The sequence below is a fragment of the Alosa sapidissima genome, chromosome 14 (assembly GCF_018492685.1).
Source record: "Alosa sapidissima isolate fAloSap1 chromosome 14, fAloSap1.pri, whole genome shotgun sequence".
Taxonomy (NCBI): domain Eukaryota; kingdom Metazoa; phylum Chordata; class Actinopteri; order Clupeiformes; family Clupeidae; genus Alosa; species Alosa sapidissima.
In genome coordinates this window covers 20,319,766-20,339,540 of record NC_055970.1, presented here as the reverse complement: position 1 = coordinate 20,339,540, position 19,775 = coordinate 20,319,766, and the positions used below count along the sequence as shown (strand labels likewise).

The window sequence follows — 19,775 nt, the reverse complement described above, 5'->3', positions numbered from 1 at the left end:
TGTCCAAACAGCCCCCCTATGTCTTATGACTATTGTATGCAAATGTAAGTCTGATATCTAGTTTTGTTGCTTATGCCTTTTCATTTATGGATAGACACACCCTAAATTGCACCAAATGCAAAAGGCTATTTTATGTGTAGCACTTTTTAAATGTATGATAGTCATAAGACATGGGTGACTGATTGAAAAAAAAAAAAGAAATGTTATGTGATATGATATGTAATGACTCCTAAGCAAGAGGATTTGATCAAACAAAGCAGTGCTTCTTACACAATCAGAGTCAATCTAGAAGGGCCATCCGACGGAAACTTTACGAATGAAATAGTCACAAATCAAATCCGTTTCTGTGTGTGAATTACATGGACTGTGGTTATTTTGGAAATAGTAGCTCTGAACAGATTGAGTTTAAATTTGTCTTGTTTGGCCACAGTCATCAAAAGTGTGTTTGAGAAAAGGGGAGAGATGCATTTGCTGAAAATAACCCTTTGACAAATGTTAAGCATGCAGGTGGATCAAATGTGTTAGGGGATTTCCAGCAGCCTGTGGCAAAGTAAATGTGATACGAATAAAGGGGAGGATGGATTCCACCCAATATCAGGAAATTCAGGAAGCAAATGTCATGCTGTCAGTCAAGAAACTGAAGCCTACTCGCTGTTGGTTTCAACAACAGGACGGTAATTTAAAGCATGCATCAAACACTACTTAAGGAAGTACTTGAACATGAAGACAGAAAAACAGTTGCTTTTGGAATGCCTTCCAGCAATCAAACTTAAGCATGACTGAAAAATCTGTGGATATTAGAAATGCACCGATATGGAATTTTAGGGCCGATAACGATAACCAATATTTATTGGTTTGCTTTGGCCGATACCGATACGATAACCGATAATATTACTCTTGAAAAAAACAATGTGAAAAGTGATTTGGGGAAAGCATTTAATAAGCATAATTTTATTGCAGTAATTTTACCTAAGACCAAATGATGGACAGAACTCATAATAGTCCTCAATAGTACGGCAGTCAACAACATAACAGTAGCCTAGCCCTACAGAATGTGTGGCTCCTTTAAGTGAACCTGACGTCAGTGAATTGCGAGTGAGTGGCTAGAGAGTTTGAATCGTTTGCATTTAGGACTAAACGCTCATAAACGGCTCAGCTTGGAATAAGCTACAGTATAGAGACCAAATCAGAGTTTGTGAGGGAAACTTAGGTTTAGTTTCAACTGCGGGTAACTGAATAAAGCTGCAACTCCTCAGACTGGATCTTATGTCCGTCTACTCTGTTGCGCACAACCTGCTGCAGCAGAAATGAAAGGCGTTAGCCCCGAACTTTTTAATAACTTATTATGATGACCTGTCTGGAACTGAAGCACGAATGGTTAGCATATTTCCAGGTAATTATACAAAACCCAAGCTAAAGTAATACAAATATAATACTAAAACACAACTTAGAACTAGGCCTACTTATGTACTCGTCTCACTAACGAGTTTGTTTATTTGTTTCCCCGACCAGCGCGGTAAAGTGCAAACACACCAGCACAAGACGACTTTAGATAGGGCTGAGCTCCGCTCTGTTAAGGTTACAGTAAATGGCGGATCATTCACGAGAAGATTTTGAGATGCACAGATTCCCAAATGAACTTATATCCACCGATTTTGTTAGAGTGGTGAAATACATTCACACCGCTAACATTATATTGAGGAAAAAGTATAGCCAACCAAGCTCAAGTAGCTCAGTGTAGCAGGACAGACCTTACATAGGCCTAAATTAGGACTTTAAATTGAATTCTGTTAACGGACCGATAATAATATTTTCATTTTCATTTCACTTATCGGCTAATAATATATCGGCCGCCGATATATCGTGCATCCCTAGTGGATATATTTTAAACACCATTAAGACACCAACATATCTCAAAACTCAGAAGTAATTTTGATGGAATAGAAAGGGGAAATTAGTTAGTCTTTTGCACGCTTTAATATCTGCCTAAGGCAAGTCCCTAAATTCTGACATATTAGGGTACTCAAACTTTCACACATGGCACAATTGCTGTTAACTTTTCATTTAAGTCAGTATTAACACAGCAATGATGACAACCTTTGTTTAACACTTGTTTCCTTAAAGGGTTCTATTTATGTCTTTTTACCTAAAAAATAACAAAATCTATCATCTCCCACAGAGGTGCCCAAACTTTTGCATACAACTGTATGGTGTGTAAAAATGCCTTTAAACAATAACATGAAGCTGGGAATGCAGTATTTTTGTATCTGTGCTGCAGAATATTCAAAACCATTGTTTGTTTGTTTTCTTTTCACCCCCAAACTGTCAACTCAGTGACTTTCATTTTCTTAAACAGGGTAAAACAACTCTTTTGGTTCCCTCTGTTTAAAAATTTGGTCCTTGTAACCTATGACAATGGAGAAAAAAATGAACCAAATCATTCATGTCAGAAGTGGGATTGAGGCAAAGCTGACAGAGCAATTCGGGCAACTGACAGTATTCTCGTTAGTATTCCCTGTCACGGAGATGCCTAGGGAGGCAGCACAAAGGAACTGAAATAAAACAGGAGCATGCATATCAAAGAGATATCAATACAGGTGAATAATAAAAAGCATTGGCATAATCAGATTGCATCTGACAAGGTTTAACAGGCAGCATTGTCGGAGAGAGCAGGCTGTGTTTAAGGCTGTCTAGACCATAGGTTAATATGACATGCCGTTATGGGTTTTTCTCTCTCTCATATTGGCACATTGTCTTTGATGGCATTTCAATCAACCCCAAATGCAGGAACAACAATATCCCAGAAGATAAGTGACAAACTGCTGAAAATAGACCTCGGTAGGAGTTATGTCGGAGTCTGTAACTGCTATTGGCTGCCCATGGGCAGCACAGATATGCGGGGGAGATATGTCACGTCTTCCTTTTCCACTATCTCTCTCTCTGTCTCTTACTCGCCCCTCAAAATGGATTAAAACAAAAGGGGGAAGAACATAAAAGCAGAGAGGCTAACTCATTAGCCAGTCAAAAGTGAGGTTTTACCACAGAGCTGTGTGGGGCAGCCGTGGCCTACTGGTTAGCGCTTCGGACTTGAAACCGGAGGGTTGCCGGTTTGAGCCCCGACCAGTAGGCACGGCTGAAGTGCCCTTGAGCAAGGCACCTAACCCCTCACTGCTCCCCGAGCGCCGCTGTTGTTGCAGGCAGCTCACTGCGCCGGGATAAGTGTGTGCTTCACCTCACTGTGTGCCGAGTGTGTTTCACTAATTCACGGATTGGGATAAATGCAGAAACCAAATTTCCCTCACGGGATCAAAAGAGTATATATACTTATACTTATACTTAGAGCTAATGTTAAATCACAGCTTTAGATATCAAGTAAAGCGCTCAGCATCAAATGTTTTGCCCACCCCCCAACCCCCCCTCCGTGAGGAACAAAAGGAGCATTTTGAATACCCAATCACATAGAGCTGATTGATTTTTTTAATCCGCTTGAATTATATGGAGGATTCATCTGTGGGTGTCTGTATCCCCTTCAAACATTCCCCTCCTTCTCCCCCATTGATTTCCATACAACGCGGCCTCTTAATTCACACTACAAATGAGCTCCCCGTCTTATTAGGGAAAACCTTTATAAGTGGTCAATTTTTGAAGGATTTTAAGGGATTTGTTCATTTCATTTTCAGCTTGTATCCTCAGGCCATGCTAGAGTACACCTTGTAACAGTTGGGCTTATCCCAGCTTCGACAGATAAAAAAATAAAGAAGGGGAGAGGAGAAAATAAATGTAGGAAAGGCAAATCAATGAGGAATAAGACTACCTTTGTCCAGCATTAATATAAAAGTTCATTTTAAAATCAGCACTTCAACATAGAAATAAAATGATTCTCTCTACAGCCTTTTTTTCTGATAAATTATTTCATAATTTCCCTCTCTTAAACTCAGTGAAATATATTAACTATTCATTTAATCTCTTTTAATTTTGTATTTTTTTTTTCTTCTTTTGACTTTGAACATTGAATCCATTGAACATGATTTATCTTACGTCCTATAAGGAAGGCTGAAACATAATTGAAAAATAAGCTATATTTTATTTACACAAGAAGCTATGAGATGAGCCAAGGGCGTATGGGTAGGCTGTGTGGAACACGATTCATGCTGACACCCTGGCATGTTGATTCTACTGTGCCCAGGTGTGCCAGTTTACCCCGTTGCCCCATTCTAAAGAATGATGGATAAACACACACCTGGATAAAGCATCTCTTATCACCTTGGTATGGTAACTTGGACACCCTGGCAGAGAGACTCGCTAGCTACCCTCATTCGGAATGCCCGTCTGCCTGCCGAGCCTTGCCAGTGTCGGTGGTGGGGTGTGGCAGCGCAGTGATGCCAGCCTGGAGCAGACTATGGGGAGCAGACTATACACTTTGAGCCTCTGGCTGGGTCAGGGGGGATCGGGCAGGTTTGGGTCAAGCCAAGCCTAGGCTCCTGCGCTGGCAATCTTCCTGCTGTCAGAAATCTCATGTGCTATTCTTGTAAACAGAACAGTGCTAACGAGCGAGTTCCGCCTTCTCGCCCTTTAAGGAGCCTCGGGATAACAAAAACAAAACAAAAAATTGCTAAAATCATCTACACTTTTTTTTACCTCTATTTTCTACACTTAATGATATTTTTTTTTGTGTTTGTTTTAAACAAAGAGCAAAAATTGAACTGTACACTGTCATAAAATGACCCAGGAAGTGTCGCTGGACCTCTTCCCTGGTTTCCTGTGCTGATCAGGATACACTGGACTGACATCATGATCCATCACAGCCTGGCTGTCATCAGGGTCTCTGTACAACGCTTCTAAGACTGTCTCTAAGTGTTTTTTAATATAATTTTATTAATTATTTATTTGTTTATTTTTTACACTTTTTTACATGAAAAGATAAAAAAGGTCTTCACCACTTTGATTTGAATCTCAGCTTTGTTGTCAGACATGATTGCACATTTGGTTGTTGTCTCTTTTACTGTGTTTGTGGTGGGATCAAAGGCTTTCCCCCTTTGTTCCTTTCAAGTTACATGATGACCTGATGGGAAAATGCTTGTGTTGGATGTTTCTGAGCTACCTTCCTCTCCTATCCCACCCCACACCTTAACTTTTGTTGTTGGCTAAACACTCCTGCTATCTGCGTTTCTATGCCCGCTTAGTCTTAGAGGACTAAGGAGTCCACCCTCCTTCTGGGTTTTCAGTGGACTTCCTGTCTCTCCTCCAGCCAATCAGGACCGGGCTCCGAGTTTCCGGAAGGTTCCGCAATTCGTGACATCATTGTTGCTGATGCCCTGAGTATATGAGTGAATTTGTGGAGCTTCGGAACTAGCACCCACCCCTTCCACTATACCCTCACATTCTGCCTATTTTCTGAGAGAGAAAGGGACACAAAAAGAGCCAAAGACAGAGCGAACATTGTGCTAAACCGAGAAGATGACTTTCTCTTTCTTCCTTCGCTTCTTCTGTCGTCTCTCTTTCTTTCGCAAAGTCTTTATCCTAAAGCAGCCATTAAGTGAAGAGCATTAATTTCTCCCTCCTGTCCAACAGGATCCTTTAATTATCTCCCCACTTTCAGTCAATTACATTTTACTTCCTTTCCTTGACAATCACTGCTATTTTAGGGCGAGTGTTCAATGCCCTAGGGGAATAGAGTGTGGGATCTATGCTCTCTCTATCACACACTCTCTCTCTCACACACACCCACACACCATATCAACCTTCGTGGCCATCTTAACTAACTAACTAACTAAACATTCATCTCCATAGCCCATGCCATCATGCTGAATGTCTGAGGGAGAGATATGCCCTGTGGAGTACTGTATGCGCTTGGACATACAATATCAAAAACCCAACAGAAACACTGTAAAAATGCCGCCTGCTAACAGGAAATACATGATTAGCTTGCTAACAGGCACAGACGTAGAATGCATTTTCTCAGCTTAGTCTGTTTCTTAGCATGCCATCAGAAGGCAGTCACATTTCATTGAAAGTTGGAGGGATAAAAACAGTAAAAGATGCAACACAAAGATGGCAAAACAACAAAACAATCAAACAAATGAAAAATGACAACACGGTTTAACCTGCACCATTAGGCTGTTTGTGTATCTTCTACAAGCCTGCACTGTAAGTCCTGAGCAAAGCAAGGCCACCTCTGTAGCTTAGATTCTATTGGTCAGCAGTGTTTGAGTAATGGTGCGCCACTGCCTGTCCACAGGGTTCAGACCTGGAGGGTGTAGCATCTATTAGCTTCACAGGCAGTTTCAGTGGTTAAAATAAGAACAAAAGTAAACAGTGGTGAATAAACAAACTAAATTCTAACAGCTTTTCTATCCCCCAACACACACACACACACACTTAGTCCTTCATTTTTGAGTGTTTGTTTAGTGCCATTCTGTTTTCACTGGATGCTACACCAGCCTCCTCTCTTGGGAGCTGGAGTAATAAGACTGGCCTTGTGGAACAGATCTCTGATTCAATATGTGTTTGTGTGCAGTTATCGGACTGTGTCTCTATGTGTGTGTGTGTGTGTCTGTGACATTTATGATGTGATGTCTCCTACTTCAGCCTACTGTGCATGGTCCTCTCCTCCTCACTATGAAACACAGAGACAGATCAGACTAGGAACACCTACAGTGGTGGTGCCATCAGCCCTTAACTCCAAGTCTGATTTAGAAGGAGTGGAGCACATGATCTCTTTCAAGGATTCCTTGGATGAGCGCTAGCTGAAGCGGTCCTCAGAAAGAGTGGCCACACTGAAAGCTAAGCTAACAGGTTTTTCAGATATATACACAGAACAGGTGTTCCTTGTACTGTACATAGGGGATTTCCTCCAGTGGCCAATCAACAACCAAGCCTAAACAAAACTTGAAGCAGAATACAACACTAACGTACAGATGGCAGCAGTCGCAAATGCGCAGCATGTTGTACCAAGGATCTGTGAAGGCCAATAACTGCTTTAGTATCTGATGGCTGTTGGGATAAAAAGCTTCTGAGACTTAAGACTTCTGATGCTGGGGACATTAGATTTGATACCCTATTGATTCAATTATTTTTAATCACGTAACACTAACATAATATGGCGAGACAGAAAGCAAGCAGTCCTGTAAACTTAAAAAGAAGCATTTGTTTAGCGTCCTACGTCACTGATACCTTGTGTAGTTCTGTACAGTAGGTCTAATGGGCAAAGGCTAGTTAAGTGCTAGTTATTTTCACTAAGGTTTCAGAAGGCAATTAGAGGTCACAGAAGACCATTACACTGGGACGTTGTTTTCAAAGTAAGTCACTTTCAGTACTGAAAAAGAAAACAGGAAAATAAAGAAAACAAAACAAACAAAAAAAGAAGGAATGAAAAAACATCATCTGTGCTTCACCATATCTCGGTCAGTGCTGAACAATACTCTGTGCTTCATAGGTGTCCCAGCAGTAATACAGTCCTGGAAAGAGAACATAATACACACAGGTGTCTGCAGAAATGGAAAGCTTTGTGGAGCTGGATGAGACAGACAATTACGTGCTGAAAGCTGGGACATAATAGAAAAAGGCCATATTGCAGCTGTGCTGCACAACTGCAGGATATTCAGTGGATTTCCAATGGTTTGTGCCCAGACTTGCCCCTAAATTGTCAGCGCTAGGTTCTTTTCCCCTTCGCTCTGGCACAATGTTTCAGACTCAGACCCCTCAATCCCTCAGCTCTCTCCAAATGTCTCTGAACCCCAAACACATGAACAACGTCAATGCATTTCACGCCCTATCCCACTAAAGTAAAGAAAAAAGAGAGGTTATTAGCGATGTGGTGTGATATTGATGAGCTTCGGTTCACTCTTCACTCTTCAGTCTAAATCCCTTTACTGTGACCTGCAATGTGGTACTCACTCTCGCACTGCCACTGCGGTTGCTGGCGTCGGACCTGTTTGGAGTATAATTCTCCCTAATCTCGCACTCGTCATTGGGGAGACTATTCAGGGACTGAGATCTCAATGGTAATTCGGTCTGTGTGATTATGCAGATGATCTACTCATCTACTCGCTCGGCTGGTGTTAATGTATAGAGGTGCGTGTTTGCTGACGCACTTGGGGAGTGGTGGGGGTAGTTGAACAACCGTGACTAATGCCGTGGCAGGGACTGCAAGCGAGAGCTATGGAATGAGGTCTCCAGATTGAAACACTGTTCCAGAGGTTCACACACACTTAGGCAGGCAGGCACATATAGATTGATAACTAATTACAGCATGTAATTACTTATACGCTCTAGGTACATCACTTCAGTCAATGACATGGAAACATGGCGCAGGGAAAAGAATGTGATTACAGGGGAGCATTTCAAACGAACCAAAACCGTTACAGCAAACAACACAGAGAGGGGAAACAAAACTGCAGAAAGAAAGGGAGAAACAAAGTGCTGAGCTGTGTTGGCTAACTTGCTGATCTGCATTTCTAGAGATCCGTGATAGGATACAACGATGGCGTTGCCTGTGCGCTCCAGGTGGGGGGGGGGTTGGGGGTCAGTGCGGTAAAGCTTGGTGTGTTTTCCCTGTTTGAGACGTTGTGATTTGGAATGCGTCGTCTCCTAGGTAAACACACACACAAATGTAGACACAGGCTGCAGGCATCTTTCTGAAACACTGGTTCGTTTGTTGGTTTTAGGTCCTCTTGCAATCACGTTTTTTTTCCTCGCAGATGCAGTCGCTGGCCTCTGGGCAAAAGTAAAGGCTACGGATTGTTGGGATGGCACAGATTTGGTCCCTTGGGGTGGCGATCAGGAATGAGAGGGAGAGGAGAGTTCCTCAGCAATAGTAAAGGATGAAGGCCACACTATATATGCTGGCATGCTGGTTGATCATAGGGCAGAGGAGAGGTGAGGTTTGGTTGTTGACATCCTTGTTACCTCTGCCTCCTCTCCAGCTCATCCAAAGCTCTCTCTCTCTCTCTCTCTCTCATTCTCTCTATCTCTCTCTCACACACAGATGCATACTCTCACACACACTCACTGTTCTAACTTTTAATCTTTTCTCTGTGGATCTCAGGAGGCTTCAGGGGTAGGGGGACTAGTTCTTGAGCGTGACTGTACACAAACTGAGAAGCAAACCTTTGGAACAGAGAGAGACTGTTTTTTTTTTCTTTTCTTTCAAAATCTTGAATCTTTAGCAGAATAAACAACATACAGAAGGACAAAAATACTGATTTAGTGCCTGGCAGGCTGACATCCATCATTGTTGGCAAAAAAAAAAAAAAAAAAAAAAAAGCTTAAACATGGGGAGACGAGGGTTTGGACAGGGTCAAATGAACTTCATATGAAGTCACACTTTAAGGGTGACAGCAAAGTTCAGCTTGGAATGTAGTGATGGTGCTTGGAGGACAGGGTACAGTAGAGTAGGCAGGTGAAGTGCTTCTGGTCTATCCCCGTCACACTGAACATGGCAAACGCTCAGGCTGCATCATGTCGAGACAACAGAAGAGTTTCTCCTCAAGAAGGAAGTCGAGAGAGAGAGCAGGTTTAAAAGTGGCATTTACATCAGTTCACTCTAGTAAGCTAAAATGAGTTCTCAAAAGCTTTGTCTCTGTTTTTCCACCACAAACCAAATGTGTGTTGTATGGTACATATGGGTCAGTTCGGTAGAAAGGCTCTGGGTATTTTTATATGACAAGTACCTCTAGAGCATATGGGTTTTGCAATGGTATCAGCGGCTCCAAACATCTTTGTGTAGGTAAGTGTGCCTTTTATATGTCATACGTTATTTTTATTGTTTTGTTTTATAGTATTATTTTTGTTTTTCACTCAGCATATGGATAAGTTGATGATGAGGAGGATGGTGATGAGTCCATTCATCAGGCAGTTTTAACAGTTCATCCCACCTTCTTCTCATCCATGTGCTCTGTTTTAGGAAATCCAGTGCCCCTTCTTGGATCAGTTTCTTGACAACTCTCTCCTTGTCATAGTACAAAACAGCTTAAGGAGGAAAAAACAAAGGACAGAAGCAAAAGAAAAGTCACCATGTCCATTTCGCTTGGTCTTTACAGTGGATTGTCGCTTGAACTCAGAGGCTTGTGGGAAGCCCTGCACCCTGTCCAGTACAGACATCTAGATGGTCTTTCGTTGTTTTTTTTTGTTTTTTTGTCTTTTTTGTCCTCTTTTCCAAACAGTTCCTTTATAGACTGTCTGTCTGTGTTCTGGCATGTGTATTTTGTCAAGTTGTCTATCCAGTGGCTGAACAGCAGAGGACTGCAGCTGTCCGCAGGACGAAAACTGCTAATCTTCTTAACTTCAACAGGTTTGTTTCGTTTTGTCCTTTTTCCGTTTTCTGTACAAGTTCAAGTATTATTATATTTTTAACTTTAGAAAACAGAAATGAAAAGAAAAAAAAACTACAGCAAAATTAGCAAATCTACATTTCTAATCTACATTGTTTCCCCTAATCTACCACCTGGTGCAAAAAACAGCTACCAGAGCAACATATCCCAGCTCCACTTCATGTTTGTCTTAAATACATACTTTTCCTCTTTTTTTTACCTTAATTAGGCTACTGGTTACTGAATTAAGGATTTTCTCTTGACTACTACTAAATTGGAATACTTGCAGCTACAAGGTAAGAGTGTTTTTTAAATATATATATATTTATATATATTTATAGTCATATATTTATATTCTTTTTAAAAAGCGTTTTTTTTTTTTAGTCCTTTGGTCCCTATATCCTAAGGAATGATGCATGTTAATTATCCTGGATTCTCCTCTTCTCTGTACTGGCGATCCAGAGCGAGCTCTGGCTCAGAGCACGACACCTGTGTAGGCACAAAAAACCAAAATGGCAGCAGGCTGGTGTGTGTGTGTGTGTGTGTGTGTGTGTGTGTGTTTGTGTGTGTGTGTATGTGTGCAATCTGGATATTATATGTGCTGTTTATGTTTATTTGTACACTGGCACACACACATGTTCATATATGTGCAGGTTTTCAAAATACTGTGCATATTGTGGTCATGTCTATATTTGTCTGTCTGTAAGTGGGAATCAGTGAGTCTGATTGTGTGTGTGTGTGTGTGTGTGTGTGTCTGTGTGTGTGTGTGTGTGTGTGTGTGTGTGTGTGTTGTGTATGTGTCTGCGCGCGACTCTATATCTGTCAGAATGCATGCTTTGAGCATAATGTGTCTATAAAGATTCTCCTCCTTTCTAAAAACAGCAGCAAAAATTTGGTCTCTGCAAAACATCCTCTTTCACAGATGCCAAAGCAAACTGAGGGGGTTTAAAAAATGAAAAGGAAAAAAAAACTGCCAAGAAAAGAATCTCCATGTTCCTTCCTCCTCTCTGTCTCAGCCGCCCGTTTTTTAAAATCTTCCCCGTAGAGTCAAGGGACCACCCTTCTCTTGTGATATGTAGCAGAGCGAAAAGTCTTGTACTTATACTGCACTTGTGGAAATAAGGAGTTGTGGCCCTTCATCCTGTAAAATAGTGAGAGACAGAGAGAGAGAGAGAGAGAGAGAGAGAGAGAGAGAGAGCGAACGAGTTGATTATGTGAGTATGTAACACATTACACAGTACTACAATCAGTTTTCTCCCACCTCACAAAATTCACTGAAACGACAACCAGTGCACAAACTACAAAGCCAGGGAGGGAGAAACGGAATGTTACAGGGCGTTGGAGGAGTTTCACCTGTCAGTCAAGTCACTACCCCAGATGAGCCGTTAAGGGGTTGTGTATTCCTATAGGTCTGTTTGGAGAGGATCTGAAACGCCACTCATCTCCTAACATCATCTGATCTCTCCACAGACAAGGGAGTGGGGATAGACATGCTAAAGGTTTGCGTTATGGGATAGTGATGGCTACATCACTACATAATAACAAAAATGGTTCCTCAATAATAAATAATTCAGGGAATGCGAGGGTAAAAAGTAATTTATTCAGCTGCTGTTTTATGCTGTTAGTTTGTAATCTGGCAGGGAAATCAGGAGAGAGTATGAGCAGATTCAGTAAATGCTTGGCCAACAGACGATGGAAACCTGAGGTGGGCAGTGTTCCAGTTTGAAGCTGTGGCTCCGTGCATTTCCAGGGTTCTGCAGCTGAAACTCTGAAGGAACCACTGTGGAGTAATTCTTTAGATGATCCCCACAGAGAGAATCACATGAGAATGGAATGCCTTTGCAGTCAGAACATGGAACGAATCCATTTATTTCATTCTCTAGGACATAAAGTGAACTTCTCTTTGTTCCTATTTTTTCTGGAGGAAAGACTTGTTAAAATGTTATAATAGATCTGCTATTAGACTCACAAAGATGTGTCTCTTTTTTTGTCTTTCTTCTTTAGTCTTTTTCTACCCTTTCAGTAGAGGCCAGAGGGACCATTTGAGCTAAGTCTTTGTGTTATCTGACTTGATTGTAGACGTCCAGGATTAATTCATTTTCAGCAAAGAGTCACTGTAAATAAAACCTTCATGCTGGCACTTTAAAACAGCAGCAACCCCAAAACGCACTTCTCAATGAAAACACTACTTAAGACTCCAAGAACATCAGAGTAGTTTCTGCTTCAGAGGTGGCCATGCGGTATACAGTATTTCAAAGGGCTTGTGGTTGTGATTTTGTTGGTAGCCTACTGCACCTCCACGTATTCTGAGGCAAACAAGAAACAGAAAAAGGAGGTGGAAAGTACTGTAAGGAAGAGCAAAAACAAAGAAGGGCAAGATCGGATGGAAGAAAGAAGGAAAAAAAGAAAGAGATAGAATGAAAAAGAAAGAAAGTAAGAAAGAAAGAAAGTAAGAAAGAAAGAAAGAAAGAAAGAAGGTGAGAAAAAATATTAATATTAACACAAAGATGTCAGACTGTTCTAGAGCAGGAGACTGTTCTGGCCACTAACTGTCCCTGGGGCCTGGAGTCCTGCCCACCCTAGGCATACCAAAGGGCCCGGGGCCTCCCTGCAGAAACTGGGTGTCCAGTTGAATAGAAATGACATCTTATCAGGTCCAGCCTGAAGGACAGGCCTATTTGCACTAAAAAAATATGCCTTACATCTTACCTGATGAAGTGGCCTCAGGTCTGGCCATTATTTTTTATTTTCTCTTTCTTCCATTAGCTTCATTTTTTCTGATTCCTACTAACAGGCTATTGTTTGTCTCCTTTGGGCATATTTGCTGTGGTTATAGCAGCATCCTAGCAAAAATCACTGGTGCGCTGTAAGCTTGTACTAACTCTCACAGAGATTCACTCTTCCAAGGGGGCCCTAGAGGTACCTTTTTAAGCTTTGTATCAGTGTTAAAGCCTTCAATTTGTTACTATTTTTAAGTTGAAATATAGATTAGTTGAAAAGGCTTTCCATTTGTCTGGCAAAAACAGCCTTAAGAAAATCTCATAACCATTTTCTGTTGGCAGAGGTTTATTAGCATATTAGCAAAAACATTTAGTTATTTGAGGGTCCTCTGATGAATATTTAAGAAATTTCAGAATGAGCAATTCATTTGACTCTTTAATCTGATTTAAGCAAACATACAGTAAAATACCAAACTTCAATATAATCCACCCTGTGTACAGTATGTGTGTAAAAGAGTGAGAGAAAGAGACATAGGGATACAGATTATGGAATATCCATATACACCAAAGTTCACAACACACACAAGGCCACTTCACAACAGCCAGAAGGGTCAAAATTCACGTCCTTTACAGCCACCACCAACCAACCAGCACGGCAAAGAGAACTACAACACCCATGAACTACCAGAGAGCCATCTCCACGGCAACTCACTTCACCACTTGCCAAACAAAAACCACAAAATAAATATAAATATATATGTATATATATATATATGCCTTCAGTGCACAGAGAATAGAGATGTGTATAGCGAAACAGACAGATGTAGAGAGATGGGAGTGAAACATACCAATAGCACATCATGCCACGCCACCACAGACCAGCCAATAGGTCACGTGACTCCACGAGAGTGAAACTTACAGGCCGGGCGCCACTCTCCTTCCTCCCAAGGTAGCTGGGAGGGGCTACACAAGCCGTCTGGGTCTATGATTGGTTGACTGGCCTACTGGCCCCGCCCCTGCTAGCAGCAGATTGGTCAGGAGCAGAAGAAAAGGATGGGGTGAGAGGTGGGGGAGGAGGAGGAGGAGTAGGAGGGAGACGACAAGAAGAACGGATATGTGACGAGCCCCATTTGTTCCGGCCTCATGGATTCCGAGGCTGACGGGAATCAAATGAGGCCAGTTATTATCGCTGTCAGTGGGAATGAGTCAATGAGTCAAACAATGAAACAGCACGGACAGGAGTGAAGGGGAGGGAGGGAGAAAACAAGAGTGAATCAGAGCCGTCAGCAGCAGCAGACAGGTCTCTCCCCCACAGAGGAGCGCGTGTCTCTGGGTGTCTGTGGGTGTTTACATGCCTGCGCCATCGGCTGCTGCTCCTTCTCCGTCAATCTCCAACTCATCGCCAAAGTCATCCACACAGCAACAAAACCCCCAAGCATCTTTACCTGCGACCTGTGGTTGTGTGTGTGTGTCTCTATATGTTCCCTCTTGACTTGCCTCCCTCTAAGTCCCTTTCAGTTCCCTCTTCCTCACTCTCTCTTCAGTTATTTTGGTGGTAGTGTTTATAGCAAGTATATGCAAAAATAAATATGGCAAAAAATAAAACAAACAGCCCAACAGCCCAAAGTCATTCTACTTTCTCCTTTGGATTTTTCTTTACTCCCACTTCTCTTGTCCTCAAATTAGTCTTATGTCAGTACAAAGGTAAGTCTCTCTCTCTCTCTCTCTCTCTCTCTCTTTCTCTTTCTGTCTTTCTCTTCCTCTCTGTTGGCTGTCTCTGCTTCAGTGTGAAGTACCTTTAGACACAGTTTCCAAACTGTCTGCGAAATCACACCCACACACTTGTCATGTCGTTGCGGTTGAGCACAGACTTGTGGAGCTGTGACAAGGAGGCGACTTCCTCCTCAAGACACACACAGCAACGGCACACCGGCAGAATTATGAACAACTCACACTGGCCATGCTAGAAACAGCAGTGGGAGCTTAGAGGGTGGTAGTATACATGCACACACACACACACACACACACACACACACACACACTCACACACACACACACACACATATAAACACAGAGAGAGACCTGATTAGGTTTTCATTTATCTACTGATGTCCTAGCAGTAGAACTCTTGCCTTGGGACTATGAGACTGTTTCATAAGGCACCAGACACATCTACATTCAGAGCCTAGTCTGGGGGGAGTAGAGTCGAGTTATATAAAACCCTGACCTCTGAGAGGCCCACACACCACTGAAATGTAATAAAAATGAAAGGAGGTAGAGAGAGAGAGAGCCCAGTTTTATAATGGCGGTGCAAAGCTCAGGGTCAGAGGATGTACACCACTGCCTCCTGAGATCATCCTCTGAAAATCTTGTTTCTTGCTATGTTCAGTTGCTGCGCACACACAAACAATTATACACTAATTCAAACAGATATTCCATACCACCTACTGTATGCATACACATTTAATCTAACACACAAGACACCCATGGACAAATACACTAATTTACACCAACTGTATGTGCACAATCATGCACGCACACACACACACAGACACACACACACATTAGAGTGTAGCTACCCGGGTCCATCGGGCTCGGGTCGGGTTCGGACAATTTAGAAATTATAGTCGGGTTCGGTTCGGGTTCGGACACATGGGGGCGATATGCATTGAAAGCTTTACATTTAAAATGTCTTATTATGTTGGGTAACCAACAGGTCTGCTTTACATGATGCAAACGTTTGTTTTTTGAGAATAAAGTAAAATGTAAAAAAGACCTAACCTATCAGGAGATTTTAAGATTATTTGCGTTGCATACTGTGGTAAAGACATAGGCTACCGGTAGGCTATAAGGTCGTCTCTTTAAACTGGATGAGGATTTCCTCGAGTTGCCCCAATTAGGCTACTGTAACGTCGATGCTGCATATGGATCAGTGACAGAGGCACTGTAGTTTCAAAGACTGTTGCAGTTCATTTCAAGACTTTTCGTCAATGGTAAGACTAGAATTCTATTTTAATAGGCTATGCTTGCTTGGGCCTCTTGTGTTAATGTGCGCTGTGTGTGACCTGCGTGCGTGCATGCTCATCTGATTCTGTAGACAATTCCATTTGTTGTGTGTTCCGTTTAATGGGCTAAAAAGACAGGCTATCCACAAACGTGAACGTTTAATCACTAGCATGGGAATAACTGAGGCATCATCTGCGTCGGGCTTGGGTCGGGTTCGGACATAAAAATGAAAATGCGTGTCGGGGTCGGGTTCGGACGCAACTCTGTCAAACGCGGACCGGGTTCGGACAGAAATTTGCGGCCCGAACCGCACTCTAACACACACACACACAATACAGACAGCCAAACATTTTTGTGTCTCTCCCCTGGACTAGCAAACATCAAGTTTTTAGCTTGTTTGTTGTCTTTATCCCCAAAGAAACACACATGCACACACATCCACACACACACACACACATACACACACACACACACACACACACACACCCAGGGGAAGTGAGAGGGGGAGAAAGCAAGAACACAGACAAAATATGGGATGAAACACTAACAACATATACTTGTAGACAATGTGCACTTATTTCCAAAGACTTCAGACTCACCCCGACACAAACAAACCCTAACAGCCAAGGCAATAGCAAGAGATTACACACACTAACATACAGATACATACACACACAATTCATTTCCATTATCACACACAGACAAACAGACACACACACAGACACACACACACACACCACAAACACAAAGTTTCCCGCTGGCTTAGGAGAAAGGCACAGTGGAGTTTGAAATGAGTGTTGTCAGCACCTGACCGGGAGTCTGGTAATGATGGGCTTGGTCCCTGAAGCTTTCTTAGACCTCGCCATTAGTGCAACATCAAATAGCCCCCTAGCTCCTTGCTCTCAGCCCCGCCCCCTGCCCACACACACACACACACACACACACACACACACACACACACACACCAATATAGACATACCCACAAATACACAAGCACACACATACAAACACACACATATAATCACTCACATTCACACATTCTCTCTCTCTCTCTTACTCTCTCTCACTCTCTCTCTCTCTCACTCCAATTAGGGCCCTGATGTTTTCCAATCTGCCCCCTGACAGTGGAGACTGCTTGCACATCAGCCTATTCGTTCCCACTGAGGAATCAACGAGGAGACTGATAGACTCTCAGTCATTAACATTTCTGCCTTTCCTCATCCTGCCCTGCCAAAATATGACAACAACAGATAGAATGAAATACACACACACACATGCATGTGCAGCACCTGTCTGTGCGTTGTACTTTGGGATGAGCTCAGACTGAGACCCAAATTACAACCCCAAATCAGAAAAAGTTGGGACGTTGTGTAAAATGTGAATAAAAACAGAATGTAATAATCTGCAAATGTCTTAAAGTCATATTTAGTTGCAAAAAGGACACAGACAACATATCAAATGTTGAAGACAAATTTGACTTTGATTTGGGGTTGTATTATTATGGGGTACCTGACTGAAGTGGATATAGCACTAAGTATATAATTGCACTAATAACTGATGAAATTTGACACCAATCCAGACATTTGGCGAACACTTGGCTTCAGGGTCAACTGAGCATTTCTGGTGAAAAGTACACATGAAGTAGTTAGAGGAGGTTCTCACAGAAACAAACCTAGGTGCTCTCTTGTTTGATTTCATATCTGCTACCCATCTAGTCTTCAGCTGATACAATGAGCTGTTTCCAGACTATGGAACTCACTCTCCAAATCACTCGGACTCAAACTCCCTGCTGGCCTTGAGGGACCAATAGTGGTGCGGACTGTCTCTGACAGAAAACAAGGTGCCAATTTACGGTGCGGATGTCCACTGTGGCGCCCGGTGTGTCATCGCCAGGATGCAGCAGACAGGTGGATTGGCGGTCAGTCATTGGGGGCTGCTGTCTGACGGAGGGCTCTGACTGATGGGGGCTGGTGGCGGGGTGACAGCGCGTCCCCTGAGCCGTGCGCGGATGACGAGCGGCCAACTGAGACTGCAGACTAGTTTTTCTTTCTGTGTAGAAACTTGTTCTATTTCTTTTTCTCTCTCTCTCTCTTTCTCTCTCTCTCTCTCTCTCTGTGAGTGTGTATGTATGTATGTATGTGTGTGTGTGTATGTGTGTGTGTGTGTGTGTGTGTGTGTGTGTGTGTGTGTGGTGTGTGTCTTTGTGCGCACGCGTGTGTGTATGAGGTCTGTGACAGTACTGCAGGTTGAGGTTATGATGCTGGGTCTTTGTTTAGACATGCTTTTACTTAATTACTGAAAAGGCACTAATACCAATGTCATTGGTTCCCTTCCCAGGAAACATATGCTCAAAACCCCCCCATAAAATTGGACAAATAAATAAACATGACTTATTTACGGAATAAATAAGTCATTCTTCTAGAAAAGCTTTTGGAAGTGAGAGCTGTGTGTGTGTGTGTGTGTGTGTGTGTGTGTGTGTGTGTGAGTGTGTGTGTGTGTGTGTGTCTGAGTGTGTGTGTGTGTGTTGTTGTTACCTAGTAAGTGGATGTGGCGTGAGGGTCAGTAAGGTCGGTTGGCATCCTTTGGCCGCTTGAGTTGCACTTTCAGCCTCTTCATGCCAATCTGGAAGCCATTCATGGCCTGGATGGCAGCCTGAGCACTGGATGGGTTATCAAAGCTGACAAAGCCTAGGATGGAGAGAGAGAGAGAGAGAGAGAGAGAGAGAGAGAGAGAGAGAGAGAGAGGATATGAAGAACCAGAGAGTGACCAAAATGGGAAACCAAAGGTAAGGGAAATAGAGAGAGGGTAGTGAAAATATTGACAATAAGGTATCTGTAAAAATTCTATCAATCTCCCCTCTGATCGATATGCCATTGAATTAGTTATAGAGCAGCTTGATAGTGTGAGATAGTGTGGCTTGATGGCTTCCTGTGTTAACGTTATGTTAATGTACCAGAGGAGGGACAGAGGGACAAATTCAACCAATTTAAACACACAGATGCACTAAGGGACACACAGATGCAAGAACAGACCGACTGACAGAAGAGCGCATATGCTGTCCTTGCACAAAATATGTAACGCTCAAAAAAATGCTCAAGCAAACATTTGGTCACAGTTGCCAAAAAAACAAAACAAATCATTGCCACCAGATCAACACCATGCCCTCTCTTTCACAGCATGTGTCTAAGCAGTACTTTTCCTACCAGCTGTGTGTGTGTGTGTGTGTGTCATGCATGTAACAGGATGTGACTCCTGTCCTCTGAGTTATCTCCCAGTTGTCAGGGTTGGAATGAGCCTACAGCATTCAGTATCAGTGTGTGTGTGTGTGTGTGTGTGTGTGTGTGTGTGTGTGTGTATGTGTGTGTGCGTGCGCGCAAGCTCACCAGTCTCATGGATCAGAGTAAGCCTGCAGTCCACCACACCAGGGTGCATACAAGTGTGTATTTCCTTCTTTGAATGTGTCTACAGGAGTGTGTGTGTTTAAATGTTTTTACATGTGTGTGTGTGTTTGCCAGGGTCCTGAGCTGGAAATGAGTCTGCAGTATACCACACCACACCAAATCGGTTTGGAGCACTGGTGTGAGTGTGTGTGTGTGTGTGTGTGAGTGCATGTGTGTGTCAGTGTCAGGGATCTGGAACGAGCCTCCAGCCTCTCCCACGCCAGGCCTGCTGTCTGCTCTTATCAGGGCCCGGTGTGATTGACGGGCCGAATTTTCCGCCTGCCAGCTGATTTGATCAC

The 19,775-nt window shown here is 42.8% G+C and overlaps 1 protein-coding gene across 13 annotated transcripts in view; it reads right to left on the bottom strand.

Moving 5' to 3' along the window:
- Positions 1 to 6,130: 6,130 nt before the first annotated feature.
- The window catches only part of celf6 (CUGBP Elav-like family member 6), a 171,210-nt gene continuing 157,565 nt past the window's right edge, over positions 6,131 to 19,775 (bottom strand). For all 13 annotated transcript variants that reach the window (XM_042061719.1, XM_042061720.1, XM_042061724.1 and 10 more), the window contains exons 12-13: positions 18,571 to 18,723; positions 6,131 to 11,451 (exon numbers count right to left, since the gene is read on the bottom strand). In XM_042061719.1, the coding sequence (XP_041917653.1) occupies positions 18,596 to 18,723 (128 nt within the window). In that variant the 3' untranslated portion in view covers positions 6,131 to 11,451; positions 18,571 to 18,595. The remainder of the gene's footprint in view (positions 11,452 to 18,570; positions 18,724 to 19,775) is intronic.